At 56.1% G+C, this 15420-nt stretch overlaps 1 protein-coding gene across 3 annotated transcripts in view; it reads left to right on the plus strand.

Moving 5' to 3' along the window:
* The window catches only part of LSP1 (lymphocyte specific protein 1), an 89966-nt gene extending 74766 nt beyond the window's left edge, over window positions 1-15200 (plus strand). For all 3 annotated transcript variants that reach the window (XM_038764368.1, XM_038764370.1, XM_038764369.1), the window contains 8 exons: window positions 626-800; window positions 3852-3971; window positions 4369-4412; window positions 5445-5520; window positions 5800-5934; window positions 6039-6116; window positions 6916-7043; window positions 14551-15200. In XM_038764368.1, the coding sequence (XP_038620296.1) occupies window positions 626-800; window positions 3852-3971; window positions 4369-4412; window positions 5445-5520; window positions 5800-5934; window positions 6039-6116; window positions 6916-7005 (718 nt within the window). In that variant the 3' untranslated portion in view covers window positions 7006-7043; window positions 14551-15200. The remainder of the gene's footprint in view (window positions 1-625; window positions 801-3851; window positions 3972-4368; window positions 4413-5444; window positions 5521-5799; window positions 5935-6038; window positions 6117-6915; window positions 7044-14550) is intronic.
* Window positions 15201-15420: the final 220 nt, after the last annotated feature.

A 15420-nucleotide genomic window follows, 5' to 3' on the forward strand; every position in this document is an offset into this window, starting at 1 on the left:
CCCAGTGCTTAGAACAGTGGTTTGCACATAGTAAGTGCTTAATAAATGCCATTATTGTTATTACTACTACTACTACTATTACTATTATTATTATCTGTCCTCCTCTCCTCATCTTCTCCTTCTCCTCTCTTCCTCCTTTCCTTCTCCTCTTTCTCCTCCTCCTCTCCTCCTCCTTTCCTTTCTTTCTCCTCCACTCCCTCCTCCTCCTCCTCTTTCTTCCTGTCCCTCCTTTTCTTCCTCCTCCTCTCCACCTTCTCCTCCTCTCCTTCTCCTCCTCTCCTTCTCCTCCTCTCCTTCTCCTCCTCCACTTCTTCCTCCTCCTCTCCACTCTTCCTTCCTCCTCCTCTCGTCCTCCTCCTCTCTTCCTCTTCCTCCTCCTCTCTTCCTCCTCTTCCTGCTCTCTTCCTCCTCCTCCTCTTCTGACCACTTAAAAACCCTCCCTCTTCCCTTTACCGTCCCCCTGGCCCCCTCTCCCCTTCGCTACCCTGCTCCCCCAACCCTTCCCTGCCCGCCTCACTTTCCCCATCCTCCTCCTGCTCCCCTCTCGCCTTCCCTCTGCTCCCCACTCTGCTCCCCGCCTCATCCTTCCATGTTCCTCCCTTCACCTTCCCCCTGCTCCCTGCAGGTCCCCCCAACCCTCCTACGAGGAAGAGGAAGGCGATCGGGGCCTGTTGGAAGCGAAGCTGGACCAACTGAGCGTGGAGCGAGACTGGAACCCCCGGAGATGGGAGCAGGCGGGCTCTGAGGGGGGTCCAGAGGAGGGGGCCAGCCTGCTGCAGGACCATGAAGCCGAGCCGATGGTAAGGGCCAGAACGTCATTCATTCAATTGTATTTATTGAGCACTTACTGTACTAAGCGCTTGGGAAGTACAAGTCGGCGATATAGAGCCAGTCCCTACCCAACAACAGGCTCACAGTCTAGAAGGGGGAGACAGACAACAAAACAAAACATGTAGACGGGTGTCAAGTCGTCAGAACAAATAGAATTAAAGCTAAATGCGCATCGTTAACAAAATAAATAGAACAGTAAATATGTACAAGTTGCGTGAGAGAGGTGAATTGAGGATAAGGCCAAGGTTACTGGGATTTTGAGACAGGAAGGATGGTGGTACTGCCTGCAGTGATGGGAAAGTCAGCGGGAAGACAGGATTTGGATGGGAAGCTGAGTTCTCCTTGCTGACTTCCCCGCCTCCTGTCTCTTCCCACTCGTCTGTACTTCCCTCGGCTGCCCGGATCATTTTTCCCCAGAAACGTTCAGTCCATGTTTCCCCACTCCTCAAAACCCCCCAACGGTTGCCCACCCACCTCCGCATCAAACAGAAACTCCTCACCCTCGGCTTCAGTTGTCAGCTGTGTGACTTTGGGCAAGTCACCTAACTCTCCTGTGCCTCAGTTACCTCATCTGGGCACGTTGGGGCACATCTACCTACTTCGGGCACCCGCGGCTGAGATTCATTTATTCTTTCATCCAGTCATATTTATTGAGCGCTTACTGTGTGCAGAGAACTGAATTTGGGAGAGGACGATACAACAATAACCAGACACAATCCATGCCCACTGCCCCCGGATGGGGTTGAGGAAGCTGGTGGAGAAGAAATTGTGGCCTAGTGTTTAAACCAGAAGCCTGGAAGTCAGAAGGACCTGGGTTCTAATCCCAGCTCCATCACCTGACTGTCGTGTGACCTTGGTCAAGTCACTTCACTTCTCTGTGACTCAGTTCCCTCATCTGGAAAATGGGGATTAAGACTGTGAGCCCCGTGTGGGACAGGAACTATGTCCAACCCGATTAACTTGTATCTGTTCCAGCGTTTAGTACAGTGCCTGGCACAGAGTAAGCATTTAATATACTGTTAAAAAAAAAAAGAAAAGCAGCATGGTCTAATGGAAAGAGCACGCATCTGGGAGTCAGAGGACTTGGGTTCTAATCCTGACCCTGCCGCTTACCTGCTGTGGGACCTCGGGCGAGTCACTTCACTCCTCTGGGCCTCAGTTTCCTCATCTGTAAAATGGGGATTCAGTACCTGTTCTCCCTTTGAGCCCTGCAAAGGACAGGAGCTGTGTCTGATCCAATTGTATCGTTTCTACCCCGGCATTAGAACACTGGCTTTTTAAAAATGTTATTCGTTAAGCGCTTACTCTGTGTCAAGCACTGTCCAAAGCGCTGGGGAAGATACCTATTAATTAGGTCGGACACAGTCCCTGCCCTACACAGGGTTCACATTCTAAGTAGGAAGGAGAACAGGAATGGAGTCCTCAGTTTGCCATTGAGGAAACTGAGGCACAGAGAAGTGAAGTGGCTAGCCCAAGGTCACACAGCAAGCAAACGGAACCACATGAGGTTCACATTCTAAGTAGAAAGGAGAACAGGAATGGAGTCCTCAGTTTGCCATTGAGGAAACTGAGGCACGGAGAAGTGAAGTGACTAGCCCAAGGTCACACAGCAAGCAAACGGAAGAGCCGGGGTTAGAACCCAGGTAATCTGACTCCCGGGCCTGGGCTCTTTCCACTGGGCATCACTGCTTTGCACATAGTAAGCGCTTAATAAATGCCATTAAAAAAAACCCCCAGCTTCCTCAACCCCATCCTCTGAGGTCAGAGGACCAGAGCAGGGGGTGATCATGGATTAATGGATAGAACCTGGGCCTGGGAATCAGAAGGTCATGGATTCTAATCCTGGCTCTGCCACATTCATTCATTCATTCATTCATTCAATGGTATTTATCGAGCGCTTACTGTGTGCAGAGCACTGAACTCAGCGCTTGGAAAGTACAATTCGGCAACAGCTAGAAGGGGGGAGACAGACCACAAAACAAAATGAAACAAGTAGACAGGCATCAATAGCGCCAATATAAATAGAATTATAGATAAATACACATCATTAATAACATAAATAGAATAATAAATGTGTACATATATACACAACTGCTATGAGGCAGGGCAGGGGGTAGAGCAGAGGGAGGGAGTAAGGGTGATGGGGAGGGGAGGAGGAGCAGAGGAAAAGGTTGACGTCTTCTGGGTGAACTTGGGCAAGCCACTTCACTTCTCTATGCCTCAGTAATGTCATCTGTAAAATGGGGATTGAGACTGTGAGCCCTATGTGGGACGGGGACAGTGTCTAACCCAATTTGCTTGTATCCACCCCAGTGCTTAGTAAGGTTTCTGGCACATAGTTAGCGCTTAACAAATACCATTATTATTATCATTATTATTCCACTCTACAGGCTGGCACCGTGCCCGCCTGCTCTCTTCCCCGTCTCCTTGCCCCCTCAGGTGTCTCCAGGGGAGGTGCCACGTGTGTCACTAAAGTGGCCCCAGCCCCCACGCCCTCCGATCAGAGCAGGGGTGCTAACCCCAACCTTTCCTCTGGATTGAGCTGGCGGGGGCCCAGAGAGGTTGAGGGCCCACTCCCGAGTCACACAGGAAACGGCTCCATTTCCTGGGTTCGTTCGTTCATTCATTCAATCGTATTTATTGAGCACTTACTGTGTGCAGAGCACTGTACTAAGCGCTTGGGAAGTACAAATTGGCAACATATAGGGACGGTCCCTACCCAACAGTGGGCTCACAGTCTAGAAGGGGGAGACAGAGAACAAAACAAAACATATTAACAAAATAAAATAAATAGAATAGATATGTACAAATGAAATAGAGTAATAAATCCGTACAAACATATATACATATATACAGGTGCTGTGGGGAAGGGAAGGAGGTAAGGCAGGGGGATGGGGAGGGGGAGAGGAAGGAGGGGGCTCAGTCTGGGTTCACCCCCGTTGCCCCGTCGTTGGTTCCTGGAAGCCCCCTCCTCTGAACTGGGGTGACTGGAGCGTGGGTGGTCTCACGTCTGTTTGCAGGATGAGCCCCAGCGGTTCTCCGAGGACCCCCGGGAGGCCGAGAAGCCCCTCACAGCCCGCAGCCCGGGTGGCCACGGTGGGTCGGGGTCCAGCCCGCCCCCTCTGAGCCCCACCACCAAGGTGAGTCTCCCCCGGGGGTGGGGTTAGGGGAAGGGGGACTCTGTCCTGCTTCTCCCATGGGAGATGACTGCGCCTAACGTTGACCCTCCCTCTGCTGCTAGAGGTTCCTGTGGCCCAGGCTTGGGGGGCTCAGGTTTGGGATGGGGGTCCCCAGCGGCTCAGGGTCTCAGCCTTGGCGGGCCCAGGCTTGGGGGGGCCCATTCATTCATTCATTCTTTCATTCAATCGTATTTATTAAGCGCTTACTGTGTGCAGAGCACGGTACTAAGCGCTTGGGGAGTACAAGTTGGCAACATATAGAGAGGGTCCCTACCCAACAGTGGGCTCACAGTCTAGAAGGGGTGGCCCAGGGGGTCACCTCCACCTCACGCCTGTCTCGGCTTCCTTCTTTTCACAGCTCACTGACGGAGTCCATTCCCCAACCCGCTCCGCGACAAACAGGTGACTTGGATCCCTGCATGTAGACACACACACATACACACATACACCACACACCACTCACATAACACATCACGCACATACATTTTACACACACCACACACATCATTCATTTAATCCGTATTTATTGAGTTCTCACTGTGTGCAGAACACTGTACTAAGCGCTTGGGAGAGTACAGTACAACAACAAACAGACACATTCCCTGCCCATAATGAGATTACAGTCTAGGGGAGGGGGGAGACATATACATGAATGATGGTGATGGTGTTTGTTAAGTGCTTACTATGTGCCAAGCACTGTTCTAAGCACTGGGGTAATAATAATAATAATAATAATAATAATAGCATTTATTAAGCGCTTACTATGTGCCAAGCATTGTTCTAAGCGGTGGGATAGATACAACGTAATCAGGTTGTCCCATGTGGGGCTCGCAGTCTTAATCCCCGTTTGACAGATGAGGTAACTGAGGCCCAGAGAAGTGAAGTGACTTGCCTAAAGTCACGCAGCTGACAGGTGGCAGAGCTGGGATTAGAACCCACGACCTCTGACTCCGAAGCCAGGGCTATTTCCACCAAGCCACGCTGCTTTAAATACATGACAAATGTGGACGTAAGTGCTGTGGGGCTGGGATGGGGGAAGAACAGAGGGAGCAAACCGTACACGCTTCACAAACACCACGCACAACACACACATGCTCATACCACACACGCAACACACCATACACACACACCACACCAATCAATCAATCAATCAATCATATTTATTGAGCGCTTACTGTGTGCAGAGCACTGTGCTAAGCGCTTGGGAAGTCCAAGTTGGCAACATATAGAGACAGTCCCTACCCAACAGTGGGCTCACACTCTAGAAGAGTGGGCTCACCAGACACACACAACACACATACGCAGATCACACGCACACCATACATACGTAACACACCGTAGAGGCTGAGCCTGAGGGGGATGGGCCGGATCCGGGGGATGGGGATGGGTCCCTTGGGGGGCCGCATCACCCTGACTCCCCGCCCGCCCTCACAGCGTGAAGAAGGCGTCGTCCGCCCCTCCCGTCTCCCGGATCGATGATCACCTGGAGCGATACGCCCACGCCATCGAGGTAGCCTTCCCGCCTTCTGCCTCCTCCGAGCTGCCCCGGATCCCCAGGGGTCGCCCGGCCAACTCGAGGCCTGGGAGGGTGGGCAGAAGGGGAGTGACCCGTCCCCCTTCCCTGTCCCCACCACGGAGTTCAAGCAAGGCCCCAAGTGTGACCGTGGCAGCCTTCCATCCCCCACCCCGGCCTGTCCCCTGTCCCGTTCCCCCCGACACAGTTGGAGCAAGGCCCTAAGGGTGACCAGACAGCCCTCCATCCTCATCCCCCTGCCCCGTCTCCTCGCAGAGCTCGATCAAGGCCCCGAGGGTGACCAGACAGCCCTCCATCGAGCTGCCCAGCATGGCCGTCGCCAACACCAAGAGCCTCTGGGAGACCGGCGAGGTGTCGGCCAACACCCCGGGGAGAGCCGCCCCCTGCAAGGTAGCGGGGGCCGGGCGGGGGTGGGTGGGCGAAGGGCAGGGGGCCGGGTGGGGCTTAGGGCTCGGCCAGCCCCGCTGACCACCCCCTCTCCCGCCGCCCCCCAGGACATCGTGGCAGGGGACATGAGCAAACGCAGCCTCTGGGAGCAGAAGGGCTCAAGCAGACCCGCGGCCACGGTCAAGGTACGCACCCCGGGGCCGGACCCTGACCCCCCGGGGGACCATCTGGACTGCCCTGCCTGACGCCCCCCTCCCCGTCCACCCCATTCTCCCCCCTTGCACCAACCACCTTGTCCATTTCCCCTGCCCAGCTCGCCCCAACTGCCCTGCCCACTACCCGCACCCAATCCGCCCTATCTACCCTGCCTCTCTATTTCAGCCACCCTGCACATTCATTCAATCAGTCAATCAATCGTATTTATTGAGCGCTTACTGTGTGCAGAGCACTGGACTAAGCGCTTGGGAAGTCCAAGTGGGCAACATGTAGAGACGGTCCCTACCCAACAGTGGGCTCACAGTCTAGAAGGGAGAGACAGAGAACAGAACAAAACATATTAACAAAATAAAATAAGTAGAATAGATATGTACAAGTAAAATAAATAGAGTAATAAATATGTACAAACATATATACATATATACAGGGTGCTGTGGGGAAGGGAAGGAGGTAAGGCTGGGGGGGATGGAGAGGCAGGGGAGGGGGAGAGGAAAGAGGGGGCTCAGTCTGGGATTGAATTGAATTGAATTCATTCATTCATTCAGTAGTATTTATTGAGTGCTTACTGTGTGCAGAGCACTGTACTAAGCGCTTGGGAGAGTACAATATGACAATAAGTAGGTACATTGCCTGCCCACAGCAAGCTTACCTGCTCATTCCCCCCAATCGCAACCACCCTACCCGCTTTCCCTGCCCGCCCCACTCCCTCGTCCCATTCTTCTCTGGCCGTTCCCTCCGCCCCAACGGCCGGGCCGGTTCCCCCCTCAGAGCACGCCGTCGGGGAAGAGGTACAAGTTCGTGTTGACCGGGCATGGCAAGTATGAGAAGGTGCTGGCGGACGAGGAAGCAGCCCCGTGATGGGCCAGGTCCCGGCCGGCCCGGAATCCCGTGTCCAAGTGAGTCCCGGGGAGCCCACGCAGGGAGGGCTGAATCCACGCAGGGAGGGCCCACAGAGGTCATCGGGGGGAGAATCCTTGACCTCCGGAGGCCACCTTGGGGGAGAATCTGCAGCCCACAGGGACAACCCGTGAGTGGGGGGAGTCCCCTGCCCAGGACCGGGCTGCAGGGCCTAGGTGCAGCCACGGGGCAGAAGCAGCAGTGGCCTTGTCTACTGGGTGGCCACCGACCGCTTGGGAAAGGGAACAGAAGGAAGTCAGTCAATCAATCACTTGTATTTATTGAGCGCTGTGCGCAGACCATCATCATCATCAATCGTATTTATTGAGCGCTTACTGTGTGCAGAGCACTGTATTAAGCGCTTAGGAAGTACACTTACGACGCCTTGGCTACAAACGTTTATTCCCCGCTCCCCCATCCGGCCCCCTGCCCAGACAGCAGCAGCAGCTCTTCCATTCCACCTGTCCTGGACCCCATCCGCCCACCCACAATCCCACTTATCTGCTCTACCAGGGGGTCTCTCCTCTCACCCCCCGGGAAGCGGCTCTCGCCCTCGGCCCCTTCCTCCCTCTGCACTTTCGGACCCCCTCTCCTCTGCCTGTCTGCAGCCCCCTAAGTCTCCCAGCCCCTCTTGCCCCCCAAGGCCCTGGGCAGGCTCTCCTCCATCTGCCCTCCCTCTACCTCCAGAATCACCTGCCCCACTCCCCCCAGCCCTGTCCCCTGCAAACTTTTACTACAGTGCCCTAATAATAATAATAATTATTAAGCGCTTACTATGTGCTAGGCATTGTTCTAAGCACTGGGATAGATAAAAGCTAATCAGGTTGGATACAGTCCCTGTCCCAAATGGGGTTCACACCCTTAATCCCCTTTTACAGGAGACTTAACTGGGGCACTAAGAATTTAAGTGACTTACCAAGGTCACACAATATACTTGTGGCAGAGCTGGGACCCTATTCATTCATTCAATCGTATTTATTGAGCTCTTACTGTGTGCAGAGTACTGTACCAAGCACTTGGGAGAGCAAAATATAACAACAAACGGACATGTCCCCTGCCCACAATGAGCTCACAGTCAGAGGACAGGCTCTGAAGGACACCCAAACCCACCGTCTCCTGCCCAGTTTGCCCTCCGCCCAATGCCCGGGGCTAATATGGACCAGACCAGACCGATGGTGGGTCGGCGTGTCTGAGCCCTGCTTCGTCCAGGGCCCACTGGACTGTCCCTCTCCTGGACACTGGTCCCAGGTCCCCATCTTTTAGCCGAACATTTAATCAGTGGTAATTCCTGAACATCTGGATTACAGAGAGATAGTATGGCCTAAGGAAAAGTCCAAAAGTCTGGGAGTCAGGACCTGGGTGCTAATCCTGGCTCTGCCACTTGTCTAGTGTGTGACCTCGGGCAAGTCACTTAACCTCTTTGGGCCTCAGTTATCTCCTCTGTAAAATGGGGACTAAAGCTGATCCCAGCTGATTAGTTTGTATAATAGTGTAATTATAATTATGGTATTTGTTAAGTGCTTACTATATGCCAAGCACTTTCTAAGCTCCGGGGTAAAAAGTAGTCAGGATGTCCCACGTGGGGCTCATAGTCTTCATCCCCATTTTCCAGATGAGGGAACTGAGGCCCAGAGAAGTGAAGTGACTTGCCCAAGGTCACACAGCAGACAAGTGGCGGAGCCGGGATTAGAACTCACGGCTTCTGACTCCCAAGCTCGTGCTCTTGCCACTAGGTTATGCTGCTTCTCCAATAATAATGAATGATTATGGCATTTATTAAGTGCTTACTCTGTGCCAGGCACTGAACTAGGAGCTGGGGTAGATCCAAGCAAATCGGGCTGGACGCAGTCCCTGTCCCACATGGGGATCAAAGTCTCAATCCCCATTTCACAGATGAGGTAACTGAGGCACAGAGAGTAATAATAATAATAATAATGATGGCATTTGTTAAGTGCTTACTATAATAATAATAATGCTGGCATTTACTAAGCGCTTACTACGTGCAAAGCACTGTGGGGATACAAAGTAATCAGGTTGTCCCACATGGGGCTCCCAGTCTTAATCCCCATTTTACAGATGAGGTAACTGAGGCCCAGAGAAGTGAAGTGACTTGCCCAAGGCCACACAGCAGACAAATGGAGGAGCTGGGATTAGAACCCGTGACCTTCTGACTCCCAGGCTGGTGCTCTATCCACTATGCCATGTGTCTTCACGGGGTCTATACCCCATCCCAGTCCTCGGTCTGCTGTAGTGGACATTCAGTGTTGGGTGACGGGCGGGCCTGGGTCTCCATCGTCAGCGTGCGGGTCAGGGGTTGCATCCAGGGGCCGAGGCCGATCGGCCGGACTCTTCTGGTATGGTATGGTATGATATTTGTTAAGCGCTTAATCAATCAATCGTATTTATTTTTTGAGCTCTTACTGTATGCAGAGCACTGTACTAAGCGCTTGGGAAGTACAAGTTGGCAACATATAATCTATGCCAAGCTTAGTCTATGCCAAGCACTGTACTAAGCACCAGGGTGGATTTGAGCTAATCGGTTGGGACACAGTCCACGTCCACGTGGGGCTCCCAGTCTCCATCCCCATTTTAAGCAGCGTGGCTCAAGGGAAAGAGCACAGGCTTGGAAGTCAGAGGTCGTGGGTTCAAATCCCAGCTCCACCCATTGTCAGCTGTGCGACCTTGGGCAAGTCACTTAACTTCTCTGGGCCTCAGTTACCTCATCTGGAAAATGGGGATTAAGACTGTGAGCCCCACTTGGGACAACCTGATCACCTTGTATCCTCCCATCGCTTAGAACAGTGCTTGGCACATAGTAAGCGCTTAACAAATGCCATCATTATTATTATTATTTTAAGGATAAGGGAACTGACCCCGGAGAAGTGAACTAGTGGAAAGTCGCCCAACGGACAAGTGGCGGAGTTGGGATTTGAACCCAGGTCCTCCTGATTCCTAGGCCCGGGCGCTATCCACTAGGAGACTCTGCTTCTCACTGCCGCATGCTGGCCAGGGTCACGGGAGCCTCCAGCCAGCGGCCGTACGGTTGAAGCTGGGGGGCTCCGGGGCCCTCAGGGGCACCGCCGGCTGGGCCGGGCCCCCTCCTGTTGCCACCTGCCTCAGTTTACGGGCATCAAAGCGCGGCCGGAAGAGCAGGGGGAGGCGGCAGTGGGAGAGGAAGCCGCCCCCCGGCTTTGGCCCCTCTGGACCCTGGGGCTTGGCCACCGCCATCTGGTGCAGGACGGCATCCCACATCCTGGAGGCTCGGGAGGACCCGCCCGGCCTGGGCTCCTTGTTGCCAGCGTCCGTGCCCGCTGGGACACCGGAGTCCGGGCCCAGGGGATCCTCCGGCCTGGTGGCCAGCTGCTTCCTGAGCCGCGTCCAGCCGCCGAGCCGGGTCCAAGGCAGGGTTGGGGCGGAGGGGGCCACAGGCGAGGTCGGGGGCTGGGGGCCGAGGCTGGCGGCGGGCATCGCACCCAGGCTGGGGTGGGAGACAGATGGGGGCCCCACGGTAGCGGGCACGGCCGGGTCGGGTGGGGCGTGGAAGGCCGTGAGCGGTGTGGCTATAACAGGGCTGACCCTGGCCAGGCTGACCCACGCCCCGGGGGAAGGCGAGCGGAGGCGAGAGGCGGGCATCGCCACGGGAACCACGATCCGACTGATCATCCTGGGCATCGTCGTCGCCGCCGCCGCCGTGCTGAGGCCGGGGCCAGGGGCGTTGCCGGTGGCGGAGGGGCTTCCATTGGCGTGGCTGCTGTGGCCATTGCCAGGAGTGTGGCTGGTGGGCACGTGGCTGGTGCCAGGAGCTTGGCTATTGCTGGGGGCATGGATGGAGATGCTTCCAGGGCCTTGGCCAGAAGGGGCAGGGCTTCCATTGGCATGGCTGTTGTGGTCGTTGCCAGAGGTGTAGCTGGGGGGCACGGGGCCGTTGCCAGGGACATGGCTGGGGCCGTGTCCATGTCCAGTGGAGGGGGTCATCCCGTCGTGTCCGGTTGTGGGGCAGGGCGGCAGAGGCCGGATCCGAGCCACCGGGAGCTTGGGGTCAGGACCCACTGCGGCGAGGCCAGGGGCGCCTGGCTGGGTTGGATCGGCGCCGGGAAGGGGTCTGGGGTCCAGGGCATGGCCAGGCAGGGTCCCGAGGGCCCTTCTGTCCATCGGCTCTTCGCCCCGGCCCAGAAGCACGTACTGACCCCCGTTCCCCGGGGGGCCATGGTCCGCGGGGGCCGCGTTCACTGTGACGTGCACTTGGCTGGTGTGGGTGACCCCCGAGGGGCCCGAGGCCGGGGGTCGCGGTGGTGGGGGAGTGACTGGCCGGAGGGTCCTGGGGGTGGTGGCAGGGCCCAGGGGAGGGGCCTTGAAGTGTCCGGACAAGCTGAGGCGTTCGGAGAGGCTGAACGTGAAGGTCATCTTCTGCAGGGGCGATGACACGTGCTGGATGACCCTGGGACAGGCCAGGCGGCCCAGGGCCGGCCGGGAGGTCACGGGGCTGAGGGTGGGAGGGGAGGCCGTGGGTGGGGGGTCAGTGGGGTGAGTCGGGGGGCGGGCTGGGGCTGGCAGGGAGGCCGGCGGCGGAGCGTCAGTGGGAAGGGCGGGCGGGCGGGCTGGGACAGGGTCAGTGGGCCTGAGGGTGGGTGGGTGGTCCGGGGGTGGGGGGTGAGTGGGGAGAGTTGGGGGGTGATCTGGGGGCGGGGGGGTCAGAGGGGAGGTCCGGGGGGCAGGCCAGGGCTGGTGGGGGGTCAGTGGAGCCGAGGGTTTGGGGCTGCTGGGATGAAGTGTCAGCAGCGGGTTGGTGGGGCAGGGATGGGGGGAAAGCCGGGAGGGCAGGGGGCGGTGGGGCGGGGAGGCGTTGCTCCCCACCCCTGTCCAGGTCCTGGCTGGCCTCGCTCACGGGGGACAGGGAGGCCCGGAAGGGGAAGGCGGGCATCGGGGCCGTGCGTCCGGCTCTCTTTTTGGCCGCCCGCCTCAGGAGCCGCTGCAGCCGGACGTTGTCGCGGCCGGGCTTGGGCAGCAGGGGCGGGGGCGGGGCGGGAGGGCCCCGGGACGCCGGGGCATCTGTGATCAGCATCTCGGTCACCTGCAAGAGAGCGGCCTGGGGTCAACGGCCACCCTGGCCCGGTCTCCCCCACTCCCAGCATCCCCCCACTCCATGGGCTCTAATCCCGGCTCCGCCACTTGTCAGCTGTGTGACCTTGGGCAAGTCACTTAACTTCTCTGTGCCTCAGTTCCCTCATCTGTAAAATGGGGACAAAGACTGTGAGCCCCACGTGGGACAACCTGATTTTCTTGCATCTACCCCAGCGCTTAGAACAGTGCTCAGCACATAGTAAGCGCTTAACAAATGCCATTGTTATTATTATGACAGTGCCTGGCACATAGTAAGCGCTTAACAAGAACTATAATTATTATTATTAGTATTAGCCCCATCCATACATTGAGCTCCTTCTGTGTGTAGAGAGTTGCACTAAACTCTTGGAAGAAGACACAGCAGGCGGCCAGCACAGCACTCTACGCACAGTAGGTGCCCAGTACAGTGTTCTCCACACAGCAGGCACACCACACAGCTCTCTGCACATAGCATGTGTCCAACACAGCACTGTGCACACATCAGGAGCCCAGTACAACACACTGCACACTTTTGTCTGCTAAGTGACCTTGGGCGAGTCACTTTACTTCTCAGGGCCTCAGTTCCCTCATCTGTAAAATGGGGCTTGAGACTGCGAGTCCCACATGGGACAGGGACTGTGTTCAACCCTATTTGCTTGTATGCACTCCGGTGCTTAGTACAGTGCCTGGCTTACTATGGTAAGCACTTAACAAATACCACAATTCTTATTATGTAGGTACCGATAATGAGCCCAGAGCTAGCCCAAGATCCTGCTGCTTGGCCCGGCCTTTCATTAATTCAATCAACAGTATTTATTGAGTGCTTACTGTGTGCAGAGCACTGTATTAAGCGCTTGGGAGAATACAATGCAACCACACAGTAGGCCACTACTACATCACTCTATACATAGTAGATCCAAAGCACCATGCTCTGCATGCAGCAGGGACCCGGTACTGTACACATAGTAGATACCCTCAAGAGCTGGGCCTGGGAGTAAGAAGGTCATAGGTTCTAATCCCGGCTCCACCACCTGTCTCCTGTGTGACCTTGGGCAAGTCACTTAACTTCTCTGTCTCAGTTACCTCATCTGTAAAATAGGATTGAGACTGTCCACTTGGGACAACCTGATTACCTTGTATTTACCCCAGTGCGCTTTATTATTATTATTACAGCACTCTGCCCTCAGGAGGTGCTCAGTACAGTTTTCTGCCCAAAGTGGGCACCCATTACAGTGGTCTGCCTGCCGTAGATGATCAATAAGGAACTTTGATTGGTTGATTGACGGGTGTGTGTGAGAGCCAGGGTGTGTGTGGGTGTAACTGGGGCGGGGGGGACAGGGAAGGGGCTGGGAAAGGAAGGGAAGGAGGTCAACTGTCACCTCGGACAGGCCAGCTAATGCTCTCCCTCTTCCTCTCCTCTTTCCTGCTTCTCCCCCTCTCTCTGTCTCCCTCTGTCCCCTCATTCCCTCTCTCTTTCTCCCCTTCTTTTCCCCTCTCCCCACTTTCCCTCTCCCTTTCCCCTTCTCTTTCCCCTGCCTTCCCCCTTTCTCCTTCTTCTCCCCTCTCTCCCCCTCCCCCTTTCTCTCTCCCCCTTCTTTCTTTCTCTCTCTTCCCTGTCTTTCCCCTTCTCTCTTTCCATCTCTCTGTCCCCCTCTCCCTTTCCCCTCCCTTTCTCTCTGCCGTCTTCCCCCTTTCTCCCTCTCCACCACCCTCTCCCCTTTTCTTTCTCTCTTCTCTCCCTCTCCCCTTCTTTCTCCCTTTCGCCCTTTCTCTCTCCCCCTTCTTTCTCTCTCCTTCTCCCGTCTTGCCCCTTTCTCCCTCCTTCCATCTCCCTCTCCCCCCACGCCCTCTCCCTTTCTCTCTCCCCATCTTCCTCCTTTCTCCCTTCCCCCTTCTTTCCCTCTCCCCCTTTCTCTCTCCCTTTTTCGCCCTCTTCCCTGTCTTCCCCCTTTCTCCTCTTTCCATCTCTCTGTCCCCCTTTTCCTCTCTCCCCTCACTTTCTCTCTCTGTCTTCCCCCTCTTTCTCCCTCTCCACCTCCCTCTCCCTTTTTCTTTCTCTCTTCACTCCCTCTCCCCTTCTTTCTCCCTTTCGCCCTTCTTTCTCTCTCCCCCTTCTTTCTCCTCCCGTGTTCTCCCTCTTTCTCCCTCTCCCTTTCTCTCTCCCGTCTTCCCCCTTTCTCCCTCTCCCTCCCTCGTTCTTCATCTCCCTCTTGCCCTTCTCCTTCCCTCTCCCCCCTTCTCTTTCTCCTCTCTTCTCTCCCTCTCCCCTTCTTTCTCCCTTTCGCCCTTCTTTCTATCTCCCCTTCTCCCCTTCTCTCTCTCCCTCTCTATCCCCTCCCTCCCTCTGTCTGTCCCTCCTTCTCCCTGTCTCTCTCCCTCTCCCCTCCCTCCCATCTCTCGTTCCAGGCGGACAGCAGCAGGTGCGGGTGGCTCAGATGGCTCAGTCCTCCCCTGGCACATCTCCACGTCTCCACTTCTCCACACCTCTACGCACAATCGTCCTTCCCCGAAGCAGAGGTCCCGGGGGCCATGGGCTATGGTCTGCGCTGCTTGCCCCTGCCTCCCTTCCTTCAGCCTCTCCCAGCCTCTCCCAATGGCTTAATTCTGCTACTGAGCCCCACCACCCCACCTCCCTCAAATCCTGCAGACTTCCTGCCCTGCAAAGAGACCAGCACCTTCTTTTGGTTTAAAACTTTTTTCTATTTAGCGGGTCTCCCTGCCCCTGCTCACCATCCCCCCCCCCAGACCTTGCAAGATGAGACCCCAGAAACTTACCGAGGGCCAACTGACCTCTCTCATTCCCCAGGGCCCGTGCTCACCTCCCTCCTGTTGGGAAGAGGGGTCTGGGGTTGGGGGGGGCACGTTTTAGGGGATGCGCCGGACCCCCCAGCCTCAAGACTCCAAGCCAGGAGTTCGGGTTCTTGTCCCTGCACCCCCGGGCTAGGATCACGTGGCTTGGGTGCTGCCCCCCTCCCCACCCCTGCCCAACCCCCGCTTCCTGCCTGCGGGAATCCTGATCAGGTTTGATAAACAATCAATAAAGATTTCCATAGATGCCCCTGTGCACTTCTGCAGCTCTGAGCTGGGCTCCCCTTCTCCCCTTGTGTCTCTTCAGGCTCCCCCACCCCCCTGAACCCAGCCAGGCAGGGGGTTCAGCTCTCCACGTCCAGTCCCCTGCCTGCAGTCTTTGCCCCTCATGTGAAGGCAGGGGTGGGTGGGGAGGTCTCAGACCCTCACCCCAAACCAGTGTTGGGGAAGCGCATGGAGTAGTGGATA

This window comes from Tachyglossus aculeatus, chromosome 22 (assembly GCF_015852505.1).
Source record: "Tachyglossus aculeatus isolate mTacAcu1 chromosome 22, mTacAcu1.pri, whole genome shotgun sequence".
Taxonomy (NCBI): Eukaryota; Metazoa; Chordata; class Mammalia; order Monotremata; family Tachyglossidae; genus Tachyglossus; species Tachyglossus aculeatus.